The following is a 21,881-nucleotide window of genomic DNA, read 5'->3' as shown; positions in this document are numbered from 1 at the left end:
TGTAGCATCACAATAAACATAGAAAAACAACTATTTATAATACTATATAACATTTTAAATACCATATCTTTTTTTTTTTTTACAGCAGAACAACACACATCCTCCTGCTCCCCTTCAGGTATAGGAGGCGTGGTAACAGAACAAATAAACGTGTTCTGTCAAGGCGACAGATACATTGTGTATCGACATTTTGCGCTGGAGCTGCTGAAGGTCAAACCAGAGGTAATACATTTATTTGTAGCTTCACCAAAAATGAAAAATAAAATAAAAAAAATAACTAAGCACTATTCTAATGATCGTGGTACATATTTAGTACATATTAGAAACAAAACTGTTAATTGTCTGCATATAATTAAAGCTCTTAATCTTCTGAAGTGTCTATTTTAACATTTCTGGATCAATTTTCCTACTCGTTTTGCATCATATTTAATTCCACAATTGGACAATAGTATATGAAAATTAATGTGAAATATATATATATATTGCATGCACTGTGTGTATAAATTCACGCGCACACACAAATTGGAACTTTCACGTGTTTAAACCTGTGTAAAAAGTAGTCAATTTTATATATTCATGTTTGCTATCAGTATGATTTCTTATGAAATGTGTGTTTTCTTATATAGAAAATAACAGATTTCGTAAAAAGAATGGATATTTCTGAAAACTAACCTACAGAAATGTATGTTGTAGTGCAGTGACTCTGCTGCTGTACACATACTGAGGGAAATGTTTTATTACTATATTTAAATGTTTTTTCTTTTTGTATTTGTTTTTAGGGGGACGTCATTAAATTCTAAACGCACATTTGCTGGAGTTTGTTGCTGTTTTTATTTCATTTTTTATCTATTTGTCAAATTTTTCCTAAATTAGATGTTCTGTTTTTTGTAAATAAATCATTTGAAGTTCATTATTTGTGTTTATCAGCAGTCATTGCACAAATCTATTTAGTAATATGTCACTTCTTACTCCATTTCTACAACATGAGAAGCAACAATGCATTCAGGGATGTAAAAGAGGCAGCAGGACTTCATTGCATTTCTCAGTCAGGAATGGAGGAATAGAGATTTTGGACTTGGAATGTTTGGCCTGGTGGACTTTTGTGGAGGGTTTCCACTGGGTGGGGAATTCACTGTTCTTTGCACATAGAGTTTCAGTAAACCAATCATTCCACCAATCATTTCAGTAAAACCTGCAGCATGCTTTTAATTTGAAAACTAAACACAATTTATTATGCACATGTACAAAATGTTAATCTAAAAATGTGCGTGTCCTCAATTAGATTAAAACTTGATTTAAGATATGGAATCTAAAATCCATCTGCCTCACACAAATGTTTATAATCCAGAAATACACCCCATGTTTGCATGCTTGTTTGTTTTTGTGTGAACTCAGCCAGTTCTGTCTCTACAGTTACAACAATCACCAAAGAGCTACTGCTTGATTTAGAATGAACTGAACTACCTGTTTATCAATATGAATGGCCATGACTGTAAAACAATAGCTTGTCTGGCTACCTGGCCATACTCTATTCTCTGTAAAGGGAGATATATTGTGACTTGCAGATGTAAAAGGGGCTCAGATTTTCCATCTGCATGTAGAAGGGGGTTTCTTCAGTGTATTTCACATATCTGTTCTTATTTACTACTACAGTGAATTAACAGCATTGCAACCTTGTCATCTCTAATGAAGAAAAAAAATCTAAAATGTGCAGGCTCTTTTTCTCACACACACATGCACACACTTCGCTTTTGTGCAAACACTGTATTTCAATTAGGCTTTCATCTCATGCATCTGTGAACATAGCGTCTGTATGATCTTGTACACACGTATGAGATGGAGACGGCCTGTTTCAGTGTCATTGATTTCACAGTTCTAGGGGATGCACACAACCAATTCTGCATGTGAGGCATTTCAGGTTGGGTGACAGTGTAGTGTGTGAGAAAAAGATATTAATATTCAGCCTTATAGATCACATTATATATAAAAGTCATATTTTCAATCACAATATCTTTATTTAAGGGTTTGCATGATCTTAAATTGTACGAAGGTAACAATTTTCTAAACTTGCAATTGCATCATTACGTCATGGGCATGTTCCATTTTTCAAATTTCAACATAACATGCTTGGAAAAAAAAAATGCATATTGAAAGTATATTTAATGTGAAAAATCAATTGGAGGGGTGCACTCCCCAGCAGCAGCCACACATCCTCTGGCACTAGTCGACTTTGAGTGCACACGCAACACAAAACCTTAACACCTCAAACATGACTGCTCAATCAGCCGAAAAGGGCATACAAGCAAATGGGTTAATCACTTGAGCCAGTTTACTGAGCAAACAGCTGACATTAGCCAACTCGATTGTCCTGCTGTCAATACTTGAGGATTTCTTATAATAACGCGACATCAAAGGAAACAATGACTCGACAAATGAGCAACAGAAACAAGATTTGGCTCTTACATACGCACAGTCATCAAGGTAAGTATTTTAACAGGTAATTCTGTAGTCATCTTAATTATGGAGTCCATTTTGTTGCAGTGTGTGGTTGCAGTCATTGGGGGGAGCTAATGAGTTTCATTAGTGCCTCTGCTGCCTCGGGAGTGTCATTAGAATAGAGACACCATAAGTAGAGATGATTAGAAGCCTAACACAGTTGCAGGGTCCAGAAGGCACCGGAAAAGGGAGATTAAAAGAATGTGAAGGAAACTAATTCCCAAACTAATTAGAAACTAAACTATAACCTATAATGGAGTGTCTAAATTTAAGCAATATGGGAAAAAAAATCATTTTTGGATCATTAAAAGTTAGTAAAGGACTTACTATAAGGGTTTGGGAACACAGTACAGAGTACTGGAAGTCTTGTTCTCTTTAATTTAAAACACAGACACATGCATACAGGGAGGAAAGATGAGTATTAGGTTGGGATTATGGTAAAGGATTCCATGCAGAGGACCGCTGGAGCACATTTATGTGGAGTCATTTATGGTGGAGTAGCTGCAGTGTATAGTTTTCTGATGTGTGTTTGTTAGGAGATAATCAGTGTGTACGGGGTACAGGGTGTTGGAGGGTCATGTGCTCAGCTCCGGTGAAGGGCAGACGCTGGGTGCAGTAGTGGTGCACTACTTCAGGGATGCTGGGAAACACACAGCTGCTCTGGTCCAGTGTGTAACCACACTCTTTGGTCTGGGCTACAATAATGTGCACACAACCCTGGCTGGTCCTGAAGATAGAGAAGTAATGAAAGAGAGGGGGATGAAGAAGGAGGACTTGATATCATTTAGATCAGCTTATTTAAAAATGCTTAGTCAGGTCACTTTTAACATCTTACAACCCCACAAACATATAAATGAAAGGAAAAAACAAACAAACAATGGCTTTGTTATACTCCAGGGTGCATTTCATAAGTGTGGTTTGGCTCCACTTTGTTCAAAAAGAGTCATCACTGCAAATCGATAGAATGTTCTTCTTCATCCTACTGCTGCTATGGTGAAGCGTTTCTATCCTGTCGTGAGCCTCTTCATTCACAGTGCGGCTGAAGGGCTTCATGGGATTTAAAATGTTTTTTCTCAAGATCACAACCAACCCAATTGAACACCTATAGGAATTTTTTTTAGGACAAAGAGTTGGACCAGGCTCTCTGCAATCATCATGGAAGCACTAATTAATGGTATTATTTTTGGAAGAAGATGTTCATTTCTTCAGGACAGTTCCACAGACTGAATTGTAAGGACTTTACTTTAATTGTAAAGTTTTACCAAGGAAAAACTTTTGTGCACCGTGTGTGGGCATAACACCTTTGTAATTCAAATTGCCTTGACCCTTAATTTGATGCCTGTGTGTATATAATATATATATATATATATATATATATATATATATATATATATATATATATATATATATATATATATATATATATATATATATATATATAAAGATAGGCTTACTTGAGAGCAATAGAGTATTTGCTGGTGGCTGATTCGCTGTCACGCACCAGAAAGCTGGCTTCCTTACAGTTCTGCAGCTGAGCCTCAGCCTCTTGACGACTGACGCTGCCATGATACCAGCTTGAGAAAGTGTGTGAGAGCAAGAGAGAGAGAGAGAGAGAGAGAGAGAGAGAGAGAGAGAGAGAGAGAGAGAGAGAATACGAGAGTTGTAAACCTAAACCCATACTAAATCTCTTTACCATAAAGAAATGAGAAGAGAGTGCAAAAGAATTTACCAGAATAGAGCAATCATTATATCAAACATTCATCCCTACTCTACAACTACTATGTTTTTAAGATTTAATCCCAAAACTTAATATTAGTTGTGAGCATCTGATAGCTATTATCATTTAAGTGATTCCTCTCAGACAGCTGACATGATAACTTGCATAATATTGGCTGCAGTGCTCTTGCCACAAATATGCCTCTCTTCCCTCATTAAGAATATGATGATGGAGAAAGATTGATCCACATACAAAATGACGGAGTCAGCAGTCTACTAGCAGGATTAATTTGATTGTAATCGGGGTGTAAGCACAATTTATGATTGCATTGCTTTTAAACTCATAATTCGCTCTTAATTTTAACAACCTGTCTAACAGAACTAATTCATTTTGACTTAAAAAAAATAAAATAATGCTATTACTTTTTGGATGTGTACACTAGGGGTTTAATTTCTTAAGGCAACTATGCCACTGAATCTGATTAAATAAGATACAATATGATTTCATAACCACTGAGTAAATCCTACTGTCAGGATCCTCTGGTTTTTGTACCTACTGCTAATTTGTGAATGATAATGACTTAGAGAAAGAGTATATTCTCAGTATCAGAGTTATAGGCAAGTCATCTTGCTAGCCTGATATATTTTTGCTTATTATTCATATTTACACACAGACATCTTTACAGACATCCCATAGCATCATTAGTTGATATATATGTTATACTGTACACCACATGGACAAAAGTATTTGTACACCAGATTTTTGCAGTTATATGTAGTATTTTCCATCCACATCGCCAGTTCGAGGCACACAGTTGCATGGCATGCCTTTAAATGCTGTAAAATTACAATTTTCCTTCACTTAAAAACCCAAACCTGTTGCAGCATGACAATGCCCCTGTGCACAGCCACTTCTATAAACATACAATATGGTTTGCATGGGCGTGAAAGATCTTGAGTGGCCTGACCTCAGCCCTATGGAACAGCTTTGAAATGAATGTGAATGCTGACTGCAGCCCAGGCCTCCTCACCTCACCTACATCAGTACCTCACTTTACTAATGCCTTTCTGGATGAATGAGTGCAAATCTTCATAATCTAGTGGAACATCTTCCCAGGAGAGTGGAGGTTTTTGTAACTGTAAAAGACGACTAAATATGGAATGTATTGTTCAAAAAGCTCAAATCCTATGGTCAGGTGTCCACAAATATTTGGCCACAGAGTGTTTGTTGTTAGGGAGAATGCTTTACAAATGCACTAATGAAAATTAAAACCATTAAACGACACTGATTCTGGTGTTCATATAATAATATCAAAGGCACACATAAATCGTGTAAAAGATGTTTCACTTTGTGCTATTTTATACATTTAAAACATACACCCACCTCTGTAACTCGAGGGGAACGGTGGGGTCAACTTTATGACTCTCAGAGTCCGGGTTGGCTTTCGGGGAGGATGGAGGGGACAGACGCAGAGATTTGGGTGTCCAGCTTTTCACCGAGCGCAGAGTCTGCTGTTTAACACCGATGGGGGCAGCGTCCTCTTTACACGGTCTCTCCACACCATCAAACTGAGCTAATGTGTAAAGATGCATTGGAGCAATGAAGCTTTTCATTCATCTTTTAAGAGAATAGTACTTTATATAGATTTTATATTATAACATGGTATCTTATATTGTGATGCAAAAACATATAACAAAGTATATTTCAATCCAATTCTATTTTATTTCTTTTTTTTATTTTTATGTATAGCACTTTTTATAACATGGACATTGTCACAAAGCAGCTTCACAGAAATAAAAAGCTTTGCAATATAAAGTCATAGATGTGTCCCTATACATTTATCCCTGTTACATTTTATTCTTCCATATTTATTAAGAATGACCACCTGAATCGAATTTTATCTACAAAAGGTACCTTAATTCATCTTCATGTTCTGTTTAGTACTCAGCTGTTGGCCAGATACTGCTTTTGATTAGCAACTTGATTGTAAAAAGAAAGGTTCCTCTTTAAAAAAAAAGTTTTGACGTGAGTCATGTAATCTCAATTTAATAGTAAATACTGGTTCCGAATTGATGTTTATAGCTTCATCTCACTCACTAATTCATGCATCATTCAGTCACTTTATCCAGATCACTGTCACTCCTATTGTCACTTTTTACACAAAATGAGGAAATTTAGACTTTCCAGTGCAACCCAAAAACATAAAGGAGACCCATGTGGACAGGGGGAACATGCATAGAAAGTTCTTAGAGGCAGAATCCTGAGCTAATAATTAAACCCTTAAGTTGTTCACTGATTATATTCATTGATTAGAAATATAATCTATTTAAAGAAATAGACACTCCTTTTACTTGATTTGGGAATCTTCTGGAGGTCATGCGACAGGACTATTATAATTTTTTTGCAATCATGTTATAAATCATGTTTGGTAAAATTCCGGACCAGAGCAAAACTGCTGTACTTACCTGACAGCACTCGAACAATCTGCTCCTTTTTCCACTCCCAGGGAAGCTCGTACTCTGCAGGTGGTCGGGGGTCAGACTCGGGCCGGGTCAGGGGGATGCCTTCCAGAACTTCCTCATACGGCACGTCATAGATCTGTGTGGATCCAGAGCCTTCTCCTTCTCCTCCGTTCAACACCACGCACACCTTGAGAAGGTCCCTGGACCCACGACGGCGAATCTCTGCAGGAAACAGTCACCTTTGAGATGATTCAGTCACCTAGGTGTAAACTAACTTTAATCTGGGTGCATTAAATAGGATTTCATTTTTACTATTTGCTTCAGCAATGAGAATTTGATGTTACAATCGACAAATTAACTGATTTCATTTATGGGCCTCTTTTTTCAAATGATTGATATTTCACTCATATTTCACGCAAATATTTAAGATAAACGCCAAGGGGTTCTTTATGATAAAGTGGATAGGGAATCACTGAAAGCATCGTCAAAAAGAGCCCTGGCATCATTTTTTATCTATAAAGTTATACAGGGTGAAATTTCAGTCTACCTTTTTCCCCTTCCTTGTTTCAGCCCTAGTAGTTAGGAGCTGCATTTTGCCTAATGGTTGCTTTTAATGTATTCCAGGTTATGACAGATCTAGACAAAGCTGCATTTTCCTATTAGGCACATTGTTGATAGAATAATAAAAAAAATTTCAATTTATTGTTAATGTGTTGAAGGCTATTATTAAGAATCTGGTGAAAGTCATATGTTTTTTTTTTTTAGTTAAATAAACAAATAAGGCTCATTATTTTAATGTGCACAGTAATATTTTGGTTCATTGTAGACTAAGAACGTTTTACTTGACAAAATGTGTTTGGTCTCAAGAGATGGCTTATTATTATTTTTTTAGTTATCAAGGTTTGCATTAAACAACAATTCAACAGGCAATAATAATTACATGAACTCAATAACTCAATCTTAAACCAAAACTTAATATAACAGCTTTGACAATGGCAGGGTGTAATTTCTAATGCTGTAACGCCATTTAAAACAAAAACGTATACTCTTACCACAGCCTTTGTGTGTAGATCATGATTGTGTGCTTTTACTGAAAGTATTGTCATTCATAATCAGTTATCACACCACTAAGAGTCATTTTTAAATGTCTGCACTTAATTCATCACTTCAGTTAATAAAGCCTCTTGAATGAGTAAGGAAACATTATGGGGTTTTTTTTTGTTTTGTTTTTTGTTTTTTTGTAGCACACAATGTACATATTGTGGGTTTAATAGGGGAACAGTAACAAATGCACACTGCTCCATCTTTCAAGCTGTGTTAGTCTGCTGTCACTTTGTGTCTGCTCTATTGTATGAGAAAACAATGGCAGTACCAGGGGAAGGACGGCCCCGGCTTGCGATTGGCTCGGTTAGCAGACCTACTTCCTGAGTTCTAGGAAGTCACTGTTGGGAGAGGAGGGGGCTTTCTCACACAGTCTAACAAACTGAGGGGGGAGGGGGGGGGCAGCAGGGGTCAACTTCCTGCCCAGAGAATGGGGCAAAGGAAACACGGACAGGAAACGGGAAGCAGAAAGAGGAAACTGCACCCATTGTCCCTGCACAACACCATCACCGTAGCAACCACCCGAGAGAGAGGGGAGACCGACATTTACAAGAAGGTGCTGTGATTTTAAATCCCTGAAAGTCTGCCTTCATTCGTTCGGTCGTCAAAAAGGTGTAAGAAGGTGAAAATGGGGAAAATAGTGGAGCAAGAGAACGGAAAATTGCGAGCAAATGAAAAGACAGAGAACCTGTGATAATGAGTTGGGCATCATAAGGCTCCATGTATCCATCATTCTCTCCTTCTCTTTCAGCTTCCCTCTGCTCTTTTGTTTTCTCAGCATCAAACGGGTCAGCGTAGTCCTCCAAGATAATCAGCTGTTTTGACCGGAAGAAAGATGTTGACATGAGTTACTTCTGTATTGTACTATATTACATTTTTTCACAGTAAATTGGCTGTTGTTTGGAAATATACACTTGAAATCTTGAATATTTGGATCCATGGAAACAATACTAGAACTGGATTGTATTGGATATTACTGGATAATATTGATTGCAGTTCTCTATTTTGTCCAAAGTGTAATACTGTTGCTTAATCGCTAGTTTAAAAAAAATAAAAGGTTTTTAAGATTAAACAAATGTGTTACATTTTTTTTCTCCTAATTCACACAGAATGAACACTTGTAGACAGACACATTGCTGTGTAATATACACCACACTGTCACTCATTGAAGCATATTTAAAGGCAGCTTTGAAGATATTTCTCTTGTCCAGTCCTGCAACCCACCCCACCCCCTGTATCCAAAGATACACACCCCACCAACCACCAACGCCCCTGGACTTTTTTATCCTGACTTCATGAGAGTCTCGTTTCTGTGGTATTATGTTCAAAGAGTAGCCGGAGGGCCAGTCCATCTATGGGAGAAGTTACTGCCTGTGTGTCAAGTGACATAATTCATCAAACACTGACTTCACTGGGGATGGAAAGAAAAGATACATTGTATTGTGTGTGCATTCTATTCTTCCTCTATTTGCGTTTTTGGAGGTGTGTGTAGGTGTGTGTGCACCTGGGCATATCTGTGTTTGAAAATGACATTGGACAGAAAAAGAAAGAAAGGTGGCAAGGCCTGATCTCTTTGTGTGTGTGTGTGTGTGTGTGTGTGTGTGTGTGTGTGTGTGTGTGTGTGTGTGTGTGTGTGTGTGTTTGTGTCTGTGTCTGTGAGTGTGCAGGATGACTGAATAGAGACAGGAAGAGTGGCACGAAAAGGTTTCTGCTCATTGTGATTGCTCTCCTGCTACTCTACTTGAGCTGACCGTAATGCAAGCACAAAGTGACTAGGGAATGGGAAAGGGGGGGTGGGGGGTGTTTTAAATTGTGTGCGTGTGGTGGTGGTGGTGGGGGGTGTGTGGGGTGTTGGAGGGGATATGGTTAAAAACAAAGGAAGCTGGAAGGGAGATATCAATCTTGGTTTTCATTACAAAACCAATTTCTTTTTTGTTCCCACAGACTTTTTGCAATGAAGAACAGGAGTTGAAAAAGCAAATTAGAGAATCCACACTTTAAAAACGATGCCTCAGAGGGAACAAAGGCTTTTATCTTCCGTACGAGATCAAGCTCATATGAAATAATTTGAGCTCACATGTTAAATGGGCGCTTTTTCGAGACAAAGACCAAATGCACAATGCAAAATCTCTGCATGTTTTTTTTTTTTTTTTTAGACTACAACACCAACACAATAACCACAATGAGCTCCTTTTGGAGATTATTTTGCAGTATATTTTTGCAAATCCTACTTTTTCCAGTACTCATATTCATGAAGTCTTACTTCGAAGAATTAAAACTTTCTTGGTGGATTAGAAAAGAAATAGTGTCTGGCTGATAAGGCTAACATATAAAGTTCAATCACTCTTGAGGTTTTGTAGTATAGTAGTAGTAATGTAGCGCATCATCTACAGTGTCATTTACGACAGACAGACAGACAGACAGACAGACAGACAGACAGACAGACAGACAGACAGACAGACAGACAGACAGACAGACAGACAGATAGATAGATAGATAGATAGATAGATAGATAGATAGACAGACAGACAACAGTAGTCTTTGTTTATCTAAAACATTAAAATGCCCACTGTATATGTATGATGGTATATTCACAGACAGACAGACAGACAGACAGACAGACAGACAGACAGACAGACAGACAGACAGACAGACAGACAGATAGATAGATAGATAGATAGATAGATAGATAGATAGATAGATAGATGGATGGATGGATGGATGGATAGTGTTTGCTGACCGTCTCGGTTTTAACAGGTGTTTTTCCACGCTCCACGTCGCTCCCGGTGCCTTCTGAAGCCGCGCTGTTGTATTTCTTCTCCTGCCACTTGTCCTGCTTGTCCACTTTGATCATGCGGCTCATGTACGCGTCGGCGATGGTGCTCGTCCTCAGCGTGCGGTGGTCCTCAAAGCCCTCCATCTTCACGTTCTTCTTACTTTTGCCAGGTATCAGGATCTCCCATATCTTGGTTTCCTTCCCCGAGCCGGGACTAGAATGGTTCCGGCCCAACTCGACGGCGGAGTTTTTTCGGTTCCTGCCGGACAGGAGTGAACCCACCCCGCCTACGTGCTCCGAGTTCTTCCGCGGACTCGGTTTGGGTCCAGTTCCGCCGGTCAGCGCCACTCTGGGTCGCGTCTGCGCTCCGGATTCAGACGCCGATCGGAGCCTGTCCGAGCCCGTTTTCAGAGTTGGGAAATCTTTAAACCACTTGGCCATGATAAACAGCTTCATGCACAATGGCTGTCTCCATAAAACAAAAACCCACAGCAACTTTCAGGAAACTTTTCTCTATTTCTGCGCTTTAAACCTGCGTGTTACTTTCTAATCACTATTTATACCTAATGTCTACAAATGATTCTTGGTGAAAACAAAAGTGGAAAAAAATATTTTTCAATGTTTGATATCAGGGGTGATGTTTAAAGTCTTTTACATAATCCTAATTGCACTTATTATCCCATTCGTTCTTTTTTTCCTTTTTTTTTTTTACATTTTATCGCATGTTCCCCCCATCACATTTGAGTATAATGTCTTACCCGAAATTATTCCCGCAAAATAAAAAGGAGCCTCTGGAGGGCATAAACGCGGAAAAATTGGAAGCTTTTCTTCGCCAAAGATCCCATTCCCGGTGTGTCCGACCTGAGCGCCAGTCAACGCAGTGTGAGAGTTGAGTGGAAGAAGGGTGTGTGTGTGCGTGTGTGTGTGTGTGTGTGTGTGTGTGATGCAGGGTGTACAGGGGGTGGGAGCTACACAATAGAGGTGGGATGTAATGGAGTACAAATTCATCGTTAGTGTACTTAAGTAAATTTCACTACATTACTTCACTATTTATTTATTTTTTACTTTGGTTCATAAAATTTTTGATACAAATATCTGTACTTTTTTACTTCTTACATTTTCAAACCAGACTTTAGTTTGAATCTATTTGGTGACATGAGCTAACAATGAGCAAGTCAGAAGGCAACAAGAAGTATGGCCGACATGGATGAGACAGAGGGAGTCAGTGGTGTGAACATGACTGAGAACATTATTGATCATCATCATCTTTTCCCTACACATGTTTTAAATTGTGGTTGTTAAGCCGAGATACATTCAATAGACAACAAAATTTGTAATACATTTGTATTAAAATATTAATATAATGTGAGGTCCAGTTACCAGCATGACACTAAAACGTGTAGCAGTAATAGCTACTTATTACTTAAGTACATGTCAGAGCCCAAACTTCTTTCATTAACTTGTGTAAAAAATTATAGTCAGTACTTCAACTTTTACCAGAGTGTAGAGTGCACTTCAAGCCTTGTACTGGCTTCCTCAACTTTAATGATTATTAAAGTCCAGGCCTACGGCATATAAGCTAAAATATCTGTGTACACCTGTGTGTTTCCTGAATATCCTATTTTAGATTTGAGTCTTTCTTCCCTATTATAAGCTCCATAACATAGCTTGGTGGACTTGTCCATTGAGCAATGAGAACATTATTGCAGCCATCAATCAGTTTCACCCTTAAGGTTTTTGTGTATACCTAACCTCAGCACAGGTGAGTCTTCTTGGAAGACCTTCCACTAGATCCTTCGAACATGGCTTGGTGGATTTGTCAATTAAGCAACCAATATTAGTAGAAGTGGCCTGGGAACTGTGCAGCCATCAATCAATTTCATCCTGAAGGTGTCCAACAGATTGTTAACACCTGACCACAGCATAAGTGTTTCCTGAATATGCTATTCCAGATTTAAAGCTTCCTTCGTCATAATAAGCTCTATTCTTCCAGGAGACTTTTAATTAGATCCTTCAGAAATGGTGGGTAAATATTTCCACTGAGTAACAAGAACATTATTGAGGACCACCATCGATGTTTCATCACTTTAGATACCATTCAGTTTAACCTGAAGCTGTCTAACAATTTATAAATAATATTTATATATAATATAATTATAAAATAAAATTGTGTACAAATATCATAAACTTATATTTTCTTCACAATAGAATATAGATAACATATCAAATGCTGAAAGGTACTTCCAAGTTCTAGAACAACATATGCTCCCATCCAGATGTTGTCTCTTTCAGGGAAGACCTTGCATTTTCCAACATGACAATGCCAGACCACATACTGCATCAATTACAACATCATGGCTGCATAGAAGAAGGATCCGGGTACTGAAATGGCCAACCCGCAGTCCAGATCATTTACCCATAGAAAACATTTGGCACAAGAGGATAAAGACCTTAGACAGTTGAGCAACTAGAAGCCTGTATTAGACAAGAATGGGACAACATTCCTATTCCTAAATTCGAGCAACTTGTCTCCTCAGTCCCCAGACGTTTGGAGACTGTTATAAAAAGAAGAGGGGATGCCACAAACATGGCCTTGTCCCAACTTTTTTGAGATGTGTTGATGCCATGAAATTTAAAATAAACTTATTTTTCCATTAAAATGATACATTTTCTCAGTTTAAACTTTTGATATGTCATCTATGTTGTATTCTGAATAAAATATAAAAATTTTAAACTTCCACATAATTGCATTTTGTTTTTATTCACAATTTGTACAGTGTTCCAACTTTTTTGGAATCGGGTTTGTAGAATATAATATTATTTATATATATTATATAATATATAATAATATTAGAAATACTTTTTACTTAACTTTTTGGACATGGCTTTGGGTATTTGTCCATTTAACCAACAAGCGCTATTAAGGAATACGCACTGATGTCACAAGAAAAGGCTTGGGGGTGCAGCCTCCATTCAGTTTCACATCAAAGTTGTTCAGTGGTGCTGAGGTCAGGGCTCTATGCAGACCAGTGGAATTCCCCTTGGCAAAGCATGTTTTCATGGTGCGTTCTTTGTAAACAGGGCATTGTCATCCTCTAACAGGTTTAGGTTTCTTACCTCAAGTGAAGATTAATTGTAATGCTACAGCATGCAAATAAATGGTATAGAATAGTGTTTACTGTGAATTGTGGTTACTGTTTGGTTAAGACCTACATATGGTTCTAATGATCAGGTGCCCACATACTGTAGTTTAGTTGTAGCTTCTTTATTTATCAATCCTGGGAATAAAAACACACATGCAGTGCTGGTTTAGGACCCAGAAGACAAAAGTATCAAACTATTACATTTTATCACATTTGTACTTAAAGTCCATCATTTGTTTCTAAATATCACACCACTTCTGGCTTCAACGTTCATCAAAAAAAACACTGACACTCTTTTTTACAGTCTAATGATTGCACTCACCTGGGCACCTGGGAGTATGTAATCACTTTCTTACTTCAGGTTGGAAGGTAATGTAAACACAGTCATTAACAAGCCATTGTATTAAGTAGGTAGAAGGTCAAATGATCCAGCATTTGTACTGTAAGAGACTCACAGAGCTCACATACCATGATAATCAGGTGTCTCTCAATGCATCAACATATTTAGCCATCTATATGTTCTGTTCAGATAATGGAGTACAAATTCATCGTTAGTGTACTTAAGTAAATTTCACTACATTACTTCACTATTTATTTATTTTTTACTTTGGTTCATAAAATTTTTGATACAAATATCTGTACTTTTTTACTTCTTACATTTTCAAACCAGACTTTAGTTTGAATCTATTTGGTGACATGAGCTAACAATGAGCAAGTCAGAAGGCAACAAGAAGTATGGCCGACATGGATGAGACAGAGGGAGTCAGTGGTGTGAACATGACTGAGAACATTATTGATCATCATCATCTTTTCCCTACACATGTTTTAAATTGTGGTTGTTAAGCCGAGATACATTCAATAGACAACAAAATTTGTAATACATTTGTATTAAAATATTAATATAATGTGAGGTCCAGTTACCAGCATGACACTAAAACGTGTAGCAGTAATAGCTACTTATTACTTAAGTACATGTCAGAGCCCAAACTTCTTTCATTAACTTGTGTAAAAAATTATAGTCAGTACTTCAACTTTTACCAGAGTGTAGAGTGCACTTCAAGCCTTGTACTGGCTTCCTCAACTTTAATGATTATTAAAGTCCAGGCCTACGGCATATAAGCTAAAATATCTGTGTACACCTGTGTGTTTCCTGAATATCCTATTTTAGATTTGAGTCTTTCTTCCCTATTATAAGCTCCATAACATAGCTTGGTGGACTTGTCCATTGAGCAATGAGAACATTATTGCAGCCATCAATCAGTTTCACCCTTAAGGTTTTTGTGTATACCTAACCTCAGCACAGGTGAGTCTTCTTGGAAGACCTTCCACTAGATCCTTCGAACATGGCTTGGTGGATTTGTCAATTAAGCAACCAATATTAGTAGAAGTGGCCTGGGAACTGTGCAGCCATCAATCAATTTCATCCTGAAGGTGTCCAACAGATTGTTAACACCTGACCACAGCATAAGTGTTTCCTGAATATGCTATTCCAGATTTAAAGCTTCCTTCGTCATAATAAGCTCTATTCTTCCAGGAGACTTTTAATTAGATCCTTCAGAAATGGTGGGTAAATATTTCCACTGAGTAACAAGAACATTATTGAGGACCACCATCGATGTTTCATCACTTTAGATACCATTCAGTTTAACCTGAAGCTGTCTAACAATTTATAAATAATATTTATATATAATATAATTATAAAATAAAATTGTGTACAAATATCATAAACTTATATTTTCTTCACAATAGAATATAGATAACATATCAAATGCTGAAAGGTACTTCCAAGTTCTAGAACAACATATGCTCCCATCCAGATGTTGTCTCTTTCAGGGAAGACCTTGCATTTTCCAACATGACAATGCCAGACCACATACTGCATCAATTACAACATCATGGCTGCATAGAAGAAGGATCCGGGTACTGAAATGGCCAACCCGCAGTCCAGATCATTTACCCATAGAAAACATTTGGCACAAGAGGATAAAGACCTTAGACAGTTGAGCAACTAGAAGCCTGTATTAGACAAGAATGGGACAACATTCCTATTCCTAAATTCGAGCAACTTGTCTCCTCAGTCCCCAGACGTTTGGAGACTGTTATAAAAAGAAGAGGGGATGCCACAAACATGGCCTTGTCCCAACTTTTTTGAGATGTGTTGATGCCATGAAATTTAAAATAAACTTATTTTTCCATTAAAATGATACATTTTCTCAGTTTAAACTTTTGATATGTCATCTATGTTGTATTCTGAATAAAATATAAAAATTTTAAACTTCCACATAATTGCATTTTGTTTTTATTCACAATTTGTACAGTGTTCCAACTTTTTTGGAATCGGGTTTGTAGAATATAATATTATTTATATATATTATATAATATATAATAATATTAGAAATACTTTTTACTTAACTTTTTGGACATGGCTTTGGGTATTTGTCCATTTAACCAACAAGCGCTATTAAGGAATACGCACTGATGTCACAAGAAAAGGCTTGGGGGTGCAGCCTCCATTCAGTTTCACATCAAAGTTGTTCAGTGGTGCTGAGGTCAGGGCTCTATGCAGACCAGTGGAATTCCCCTTGGCAAAGCATGTTTTCATGGTGCGTTCTTTGTAAACAGGGCATTGTCATCCTCTAACAGGTTTAGGTTTCTTACCTCAAGTGAAGATTAATTGTAATGCTACAGCATGCAAATAAATGGTATAGAATAGTGTTTACTGTGAATTGTGGTTACTGTTTGGTTAAGACCTACATATGGTTCTAATGATCAGGTGCCCACATACTGTAGTTTAGTTGTAGCTTCTTTATTTATCAATCCTGGGAATAAAAACACACATGCAGTGCTGGTTTAGGACCCAGAAGACAAAAGTATCAAACTATTACATTTTATCACATTTGTACTTAAAGTCCATCATTTGTTTCTAAATATCACACCACTTCTGGCTTCAACGTTCATCAAAAAAAACACTGACACTCTTTTTTACAGTCTAATGATTGCACTCACCTGGGCACCTGGGAGTATGTAATCACTTTCTTACTTCAGGTTGGAAGGTAATGTAAACACAGTCATTAACAAGCCATTGTATTAAGTAGGTAGAAGGTCAAATGATCCAGCATTTGTACTGTAAGAGACTCACAGAGCTCACATACCATGATAATCAGGTGTCTCTCAATGCATCAACATATTTAGCCATCTATATGTTCTGTTCAGAGTTAGAAGGACCACATACAGGAACATCCCTCCCATTCCTGCACACAAGACATCTGAGTATAGCTATATGCCAAAGTTAAATAAGGTGGATTGACACAAATAGTGTCAAAACAGTTCGTATTTCTTTCTGTGCAATCACCTTTCACACCTTATTTCAATGTGGTTAGTTGTTCTTGTTTTCTGTTTCAGCCATATTCTGTGCTATCTAGTTAATACGCTCAGGGAATGTCTCTTGTGTTTCAGCACTGATCAACTCTGGTGCTGCTGGAAGCTTCATTGCCTGCACCCACACAGAAAAAAATCCAACTGCCTTTACAACCACTACAACACCTCTTTAAACTAAAAACATTGGGTGAAGGACCCAATGGATGGAGTTTCGTAAAACATTTGACTGAGCCCATTACACACCAGGTCAGCACTATGCACCATCACTCTCCTTGTTATCAACATAATGAAATGTATACAAAGGTCAGTTATTGGGTGTTCATGTTAAACGATTTACACAATTTACTGCACTTATGGAGGAACTAATCTGAGTTTAATCCCAGACAAACCAAAAGTTTCACAAAAACCAATTAGCACAGCTGAAAATGTGATGAAGCCTTTGGTAAATATGAAGTGAAGCCATTACTAGTGCAATCACTACTTACCAATAAGGATTATATTTGTATATTGTTGTTTACCATACAGTATACAATCTATCTACATTGAGTGTCCTGGAGAACACCATTTGATATTAAAGTAAGTGATACACACCTCAGAAAGCAGATAGATTGAATCCACCTTGAGAGCTGTTTTTGTTTTTGTCCCGGGCTCACAAAAACCACCCCAGTCAGAGTTGGCATGCAAAGACAAAACAATTCCCCCTCAACCATGTTATATTGCTAACCATTCATACTGACAGTCTCGTTTAAACTAAGTCCCCAGAACTAGCACCTGTATACCAGACACAGAATTGACTAGAGAGTAGAGGCCAAGGCAGAGATGTAGATCAACAGATACTTTGAGATAAAAATAAATAAATAAATAAATAAATAAATAAATAAATAAATAAATCAAACCGAAAGGGACCCAGTCACAATTTCTCTACTGTATTGTGAAGAAAAGGGATAATTGAAAGATATATGACCTCTGATTCTCATTGCAAATAAGGTATGCACATCTGTTTATGAACAACTTTTATCAAGACTCAAGCAATGAAAAAATATGTATAAGGTAACATTTGCCTGTACTTCTGCAGGAATTTTCCATCAGGATGATTTTTTGTGGCAAGAAAGAACAGTACATGAACCCCTTCACATATCATAAAGGCAAAATTAAGTGTTATTCTTTGCCACCTAGAACATGTAAATGAGCATACATTTTCACAAAAACCTAATTATGCAGGACTATTTAGGATATGAGATTGTAAATATTTCATTGTAAACTTTCTTCAGCATGTGAGTAACATATTTGCATACGCAAATAGTTTTGTGTATATTGATATCATTTTTCAATAGCTTGTTGACAGATAAGCTAATTTCAGCAAAATTAAACTATAATGTGGGGAACTGTGAACTGCTACTTGTCATAGCAGCACTGGAAGAGTGAAAATACTGGTTAACCTTATTGAGCACACACTTCTATTATAGGACAAATCAAAAACTGAATTGCCCACAAAGCTCTGTTTCACTTTTGCTAGACTTCTGCTAGACTCCCATCTATTGACTTCTGCTAGACTTTCTACAGTGGATTCATAAGAGGTTTCAGCTAACAAAGGAAAACAGAGAATGCTGAAATGTAATGATCGAGTTTCAGGGACTCTTTAGAACAATGCCCCAATGCTATGCTGATTCTGCATTTCTGTTGTTATACTTGCACTTCATTTTAATAGGCTAAGCAGCATGAAACTATTATGTGATAAACTGTAAACTGTTTCCATTCAAAGTAATACTGGAAATTGGAGACATTGGTTTGGGGGAGTAGTGCACTCTTTTCTGATCCTTACTGGATCATACTGACAGCCAAAGAAAAGACTAAATTCCCACAAAGCTCTGTTCTTTAGGATTCAATTTTATGTTTCCAACCAGAACGGAATCAAAGAACACAAATGCAAACACCCTCTTAAATGTCATGAATCGTGTATTGTAGCTCCCATCTATTGCCAAAAAATGGATGCCACTGATTAAGCACAAAATGGCAAATCCACATGGCTCGATTAACCCTGAAATTCCTTGTTAAAAAATGCAAGAATTACAAACACAATGGGTCCAAACATTACTTAGGTCTACACATTTAAGTATACTGTACCACAACCTTAAATTGTACCAGGTTCTGGTGGTTTACTTTAAGTCATGATGTAAGATATTTTGTCTAATCCAATGGCAGATCTATGCACAATCTAATACCCACAGACATCATTCCAATGGCCTTAAAAACCTACACCCATAGTGCATTGGCTGTGGTGTCACATAACCATAGATATCATCACTAATCAGCCTGGTCGTACCCCTGACAAAACTCCCCACTGTTACGGAAAGTGCCAATGCACAAAATGTGCTTATATTATGGCCATTCTGTGGACATTGTTAGCACTCTCCAGAACACCACTGAACTCACACCACCATTGTTAGCACTCTCCAGAACACCACTGAACTCACACCATTCCAATGTATTTTTGACATTGGAATGTCCCCCCCCCCCCCCCCCCCGAATTTATTGCAAGCTCAGCAAATTTTATTCGGAAAAGATTTCTTCAGTATAAACAAGTCAGCTAAGTCCACCATCATAAGATCTGTCATCTGCTTCACCTCCTCTTCCTAGTTGTCATAGTTAACATGACCTTTACATCAGCGGTGTAACCTAATCACGTCATGGCACAGTATAAATGGCGGTGCTTTTTTATAATCCCTGATTTAGGTTTATTGGCTCACCAACCTGACCTGGTGCAAGCAGTAAGAGTGCAAAGCAAGGCGAATGTTTCTACTACACCCCTGTGCCAAAAACTGAGTTATGCAGCGTAATTTCTCTCACCAAAGGTGGTAGGTCAAAGCATCCATGTTTCCAGAGAATTTTATTCCAGGATAAGCCCCTGGATGGGCATCATATCATCTAACTCCTCATTGTTCCATGCCACCAGCAGCTTCATCTTATACATTTCCTAAATGCCATTGTTTTTGTGAAGACAGACAGTTTCTATAGCCCCAGTGTTGTTTTTAAGGTCGTAGATAAGTATTGTGCAGCTAATATTCTGCTTTTTATTTTGATCGCTGACTTAGTCAGTTGTTCTTTAATTTATATAGCCCTACACATAAATACTTTATTGAAGACACACACAAAAAAAACAACAGCTTGGCATGCAGTCAGGGTATGCAGTCAATGTGTTAAGGGGCTCTTTCAGCACAGGGGCATATAGGAACATGCACCTAAGTTCCATTTAGGTGAAATTGTAATCACAAAAAACATTCTAGACAATTGTGGGCTTCCATCCTTGTGCCAACAGATTCTGGAAGACCAGGAACCACACATGAGTGTGATGGTCAGGTGGTCACATACTTTTGGTCATATATAAATGTTTGGGTTATTAGACAACTGTAAACATATAGTAAATTATAAAAGGATTATATCTATGTTTGTAATAAATCTATAATTGCAATAATAAAAGCAATACTTAACATACACTATATAAACAAAAGCTTATGGACACCTGAGATTCATGTGTGCTTTTTTGATCATCCCATTCCACATTTAGTCCCCATTTGCTATTTAAATAAGCTGTACTCTTCTGGGCAGATGTTCCACTAGATTCTGGATGGTGCATATGGAGATTTGTGCATTAATGAGTATAGTCAGGTACTGATGTAGGGTGAGGACACCTGGGGTGCAGTCAGCATTCACATTCATCCCAAAAATTTTTAATAGGGTGGAGGTCAGAGCTCTAGAGCAACTTAAAATCTCCCAACCTTTTTTGCACCAATATTTTCACGGACCGGCCTTTAAGGTGTGGCAGAGAAATACAACAAAATAAAATGATACGACCGGCAAAAAAAATGGTATTTTTTAAATATAATAATAAACATAAATCCACTTTGTTGGGTTTTGTTAATTTTGCTTGCTTGGGGGTTTGAATTTATCGGTAATGTATTATGTGTTAGCGGCCGGAACAGCACCTTTAAGAAGGTAGCGGATTTAGGTAAAACTTGTGACCGAGGCAAGCATCTTGACATGCATCAAAAGTGAGTCATAGACAGATGTGGTGGAGAGAATCCAGTAATTTTCCAAAATAAAACATTGTTCAGAATCAGATAATAAATAAAACGGAAATAATGTAAGTTATGTATTCTTTCTGTGCGGCCTGGTACCAATTGACCCGTTGCCCGGGGGTTGAGGACAACTGATGTAAAGCATAACTTCATGGAGCTTGATTTGTGCACAGGAGCATGTTTTGCTGGAACAGGTCTGGATCTTTTAGTTTAATTGAAGGGAAAATGTAATTGGAGCAGGTTGAAAAGAGCCTGGAGAGGTGGAGGAACACGCTGGAGAGAAGAGGAATGAAAGTCAGTAGGAGTAAGACAGAGTACGTGTGTGTGAATGAGAGGGAGGGCAGTGGAGTGGTGTGGTGCGGTTGCAGGGAGAAGAGGTGGAGAAGGTGGAGGAGTTCAGGTAGCTGGGATCAACAGTGCAAAGTAATGGAAAGTGTGTTAGAGAAGTGAAGAAAAGAGTGCAGGCAGGGTGGAGTGGGTGGAGAAGAGTGACAGGAGTGATTTGTGATAGAAGAGTATCTGCATGAGTGAAAGGGAAAGTTTATAGTTATAGTTCCGCAAGGATCTGTCTTAGGCCCTCTGCTTTTCTCCTTATATATGCTGCCTCTGGGTGAAATTTTACATAAACATGGGATCCGCTTCCATTGCTATGCTGATGATACACAGCTGTATATTTCAGCAAAGCCAGATGAGAGAGATCATCTTAATAATGCGAGGAGTGTGTAAAGGACA

General features: G+C 37.8%; 2 protein-coding genes across 3 annotated transcripts in view; both read right to left on the bottom strand.

Moving 5' to 3' along the window:
* The window catches only part of LOC310733830 (uncharacterized protein), a gene marked incomplete at its 3' end in the record, with an annotated part of 115,945 nt that overhangs the window by 29,842 nt on the left and 64,222 nt on the right, over positions 1-21,881 (bottom strand). The gene's annotated exons all lie outside the window — the stretch shown is intronic.
* she (Src homology 2 domain containing E) lies at positions 1,996-11,473 on the bottom strand. Of its 2 annotated transcripts, none has more exons than XM_083537857.1 (7): positions 11,311-11,473; positions 10,517-11,017; positions 8,465-8,591; positions 6,679-6,897; positions 5,597-5,786; positions 3,951-4,070; positions 1,996-3,223 (listed from the first exon to the last, which is right to left on the bottom strand). In XM_083537857.1, exons 2-7 carry the CDS (start codon positions 11,006-11,008, stop codon positions 3,040-3,042), a joined length of 1,332 nt encoding a protein of 443 aa, XP_083393983.1. In that variant the 5' UTR covers positions 11,009-11,017; positions 11,311-11,473; the 3' UTR covers positions 1,996-3,039. The 2 variants fall into 2 exon arrangements, with proteins under 2 accessions (XP_083393983.1, XP_083393984.1); XM_083537858.1 differs by having other exon boundaries at positions 10,517-10,943; positions 11,311-11,467.

The sequence above is a fragment of the Silurus aristotelis genome, assembly GCF_946808225.1.
Source record: "Silurus aristotelis genome assembly, chromosome: 1".
NCBI classification, from domain to species: Eukaryota; Metazoa; Chordata; class Actinopteri; order Siluriformes; family Siluridae; genus Silurus; species Silurus aristotelis.
This window is presented reverse-complemented; position numbering and strand designations above follow the sequence as displayed.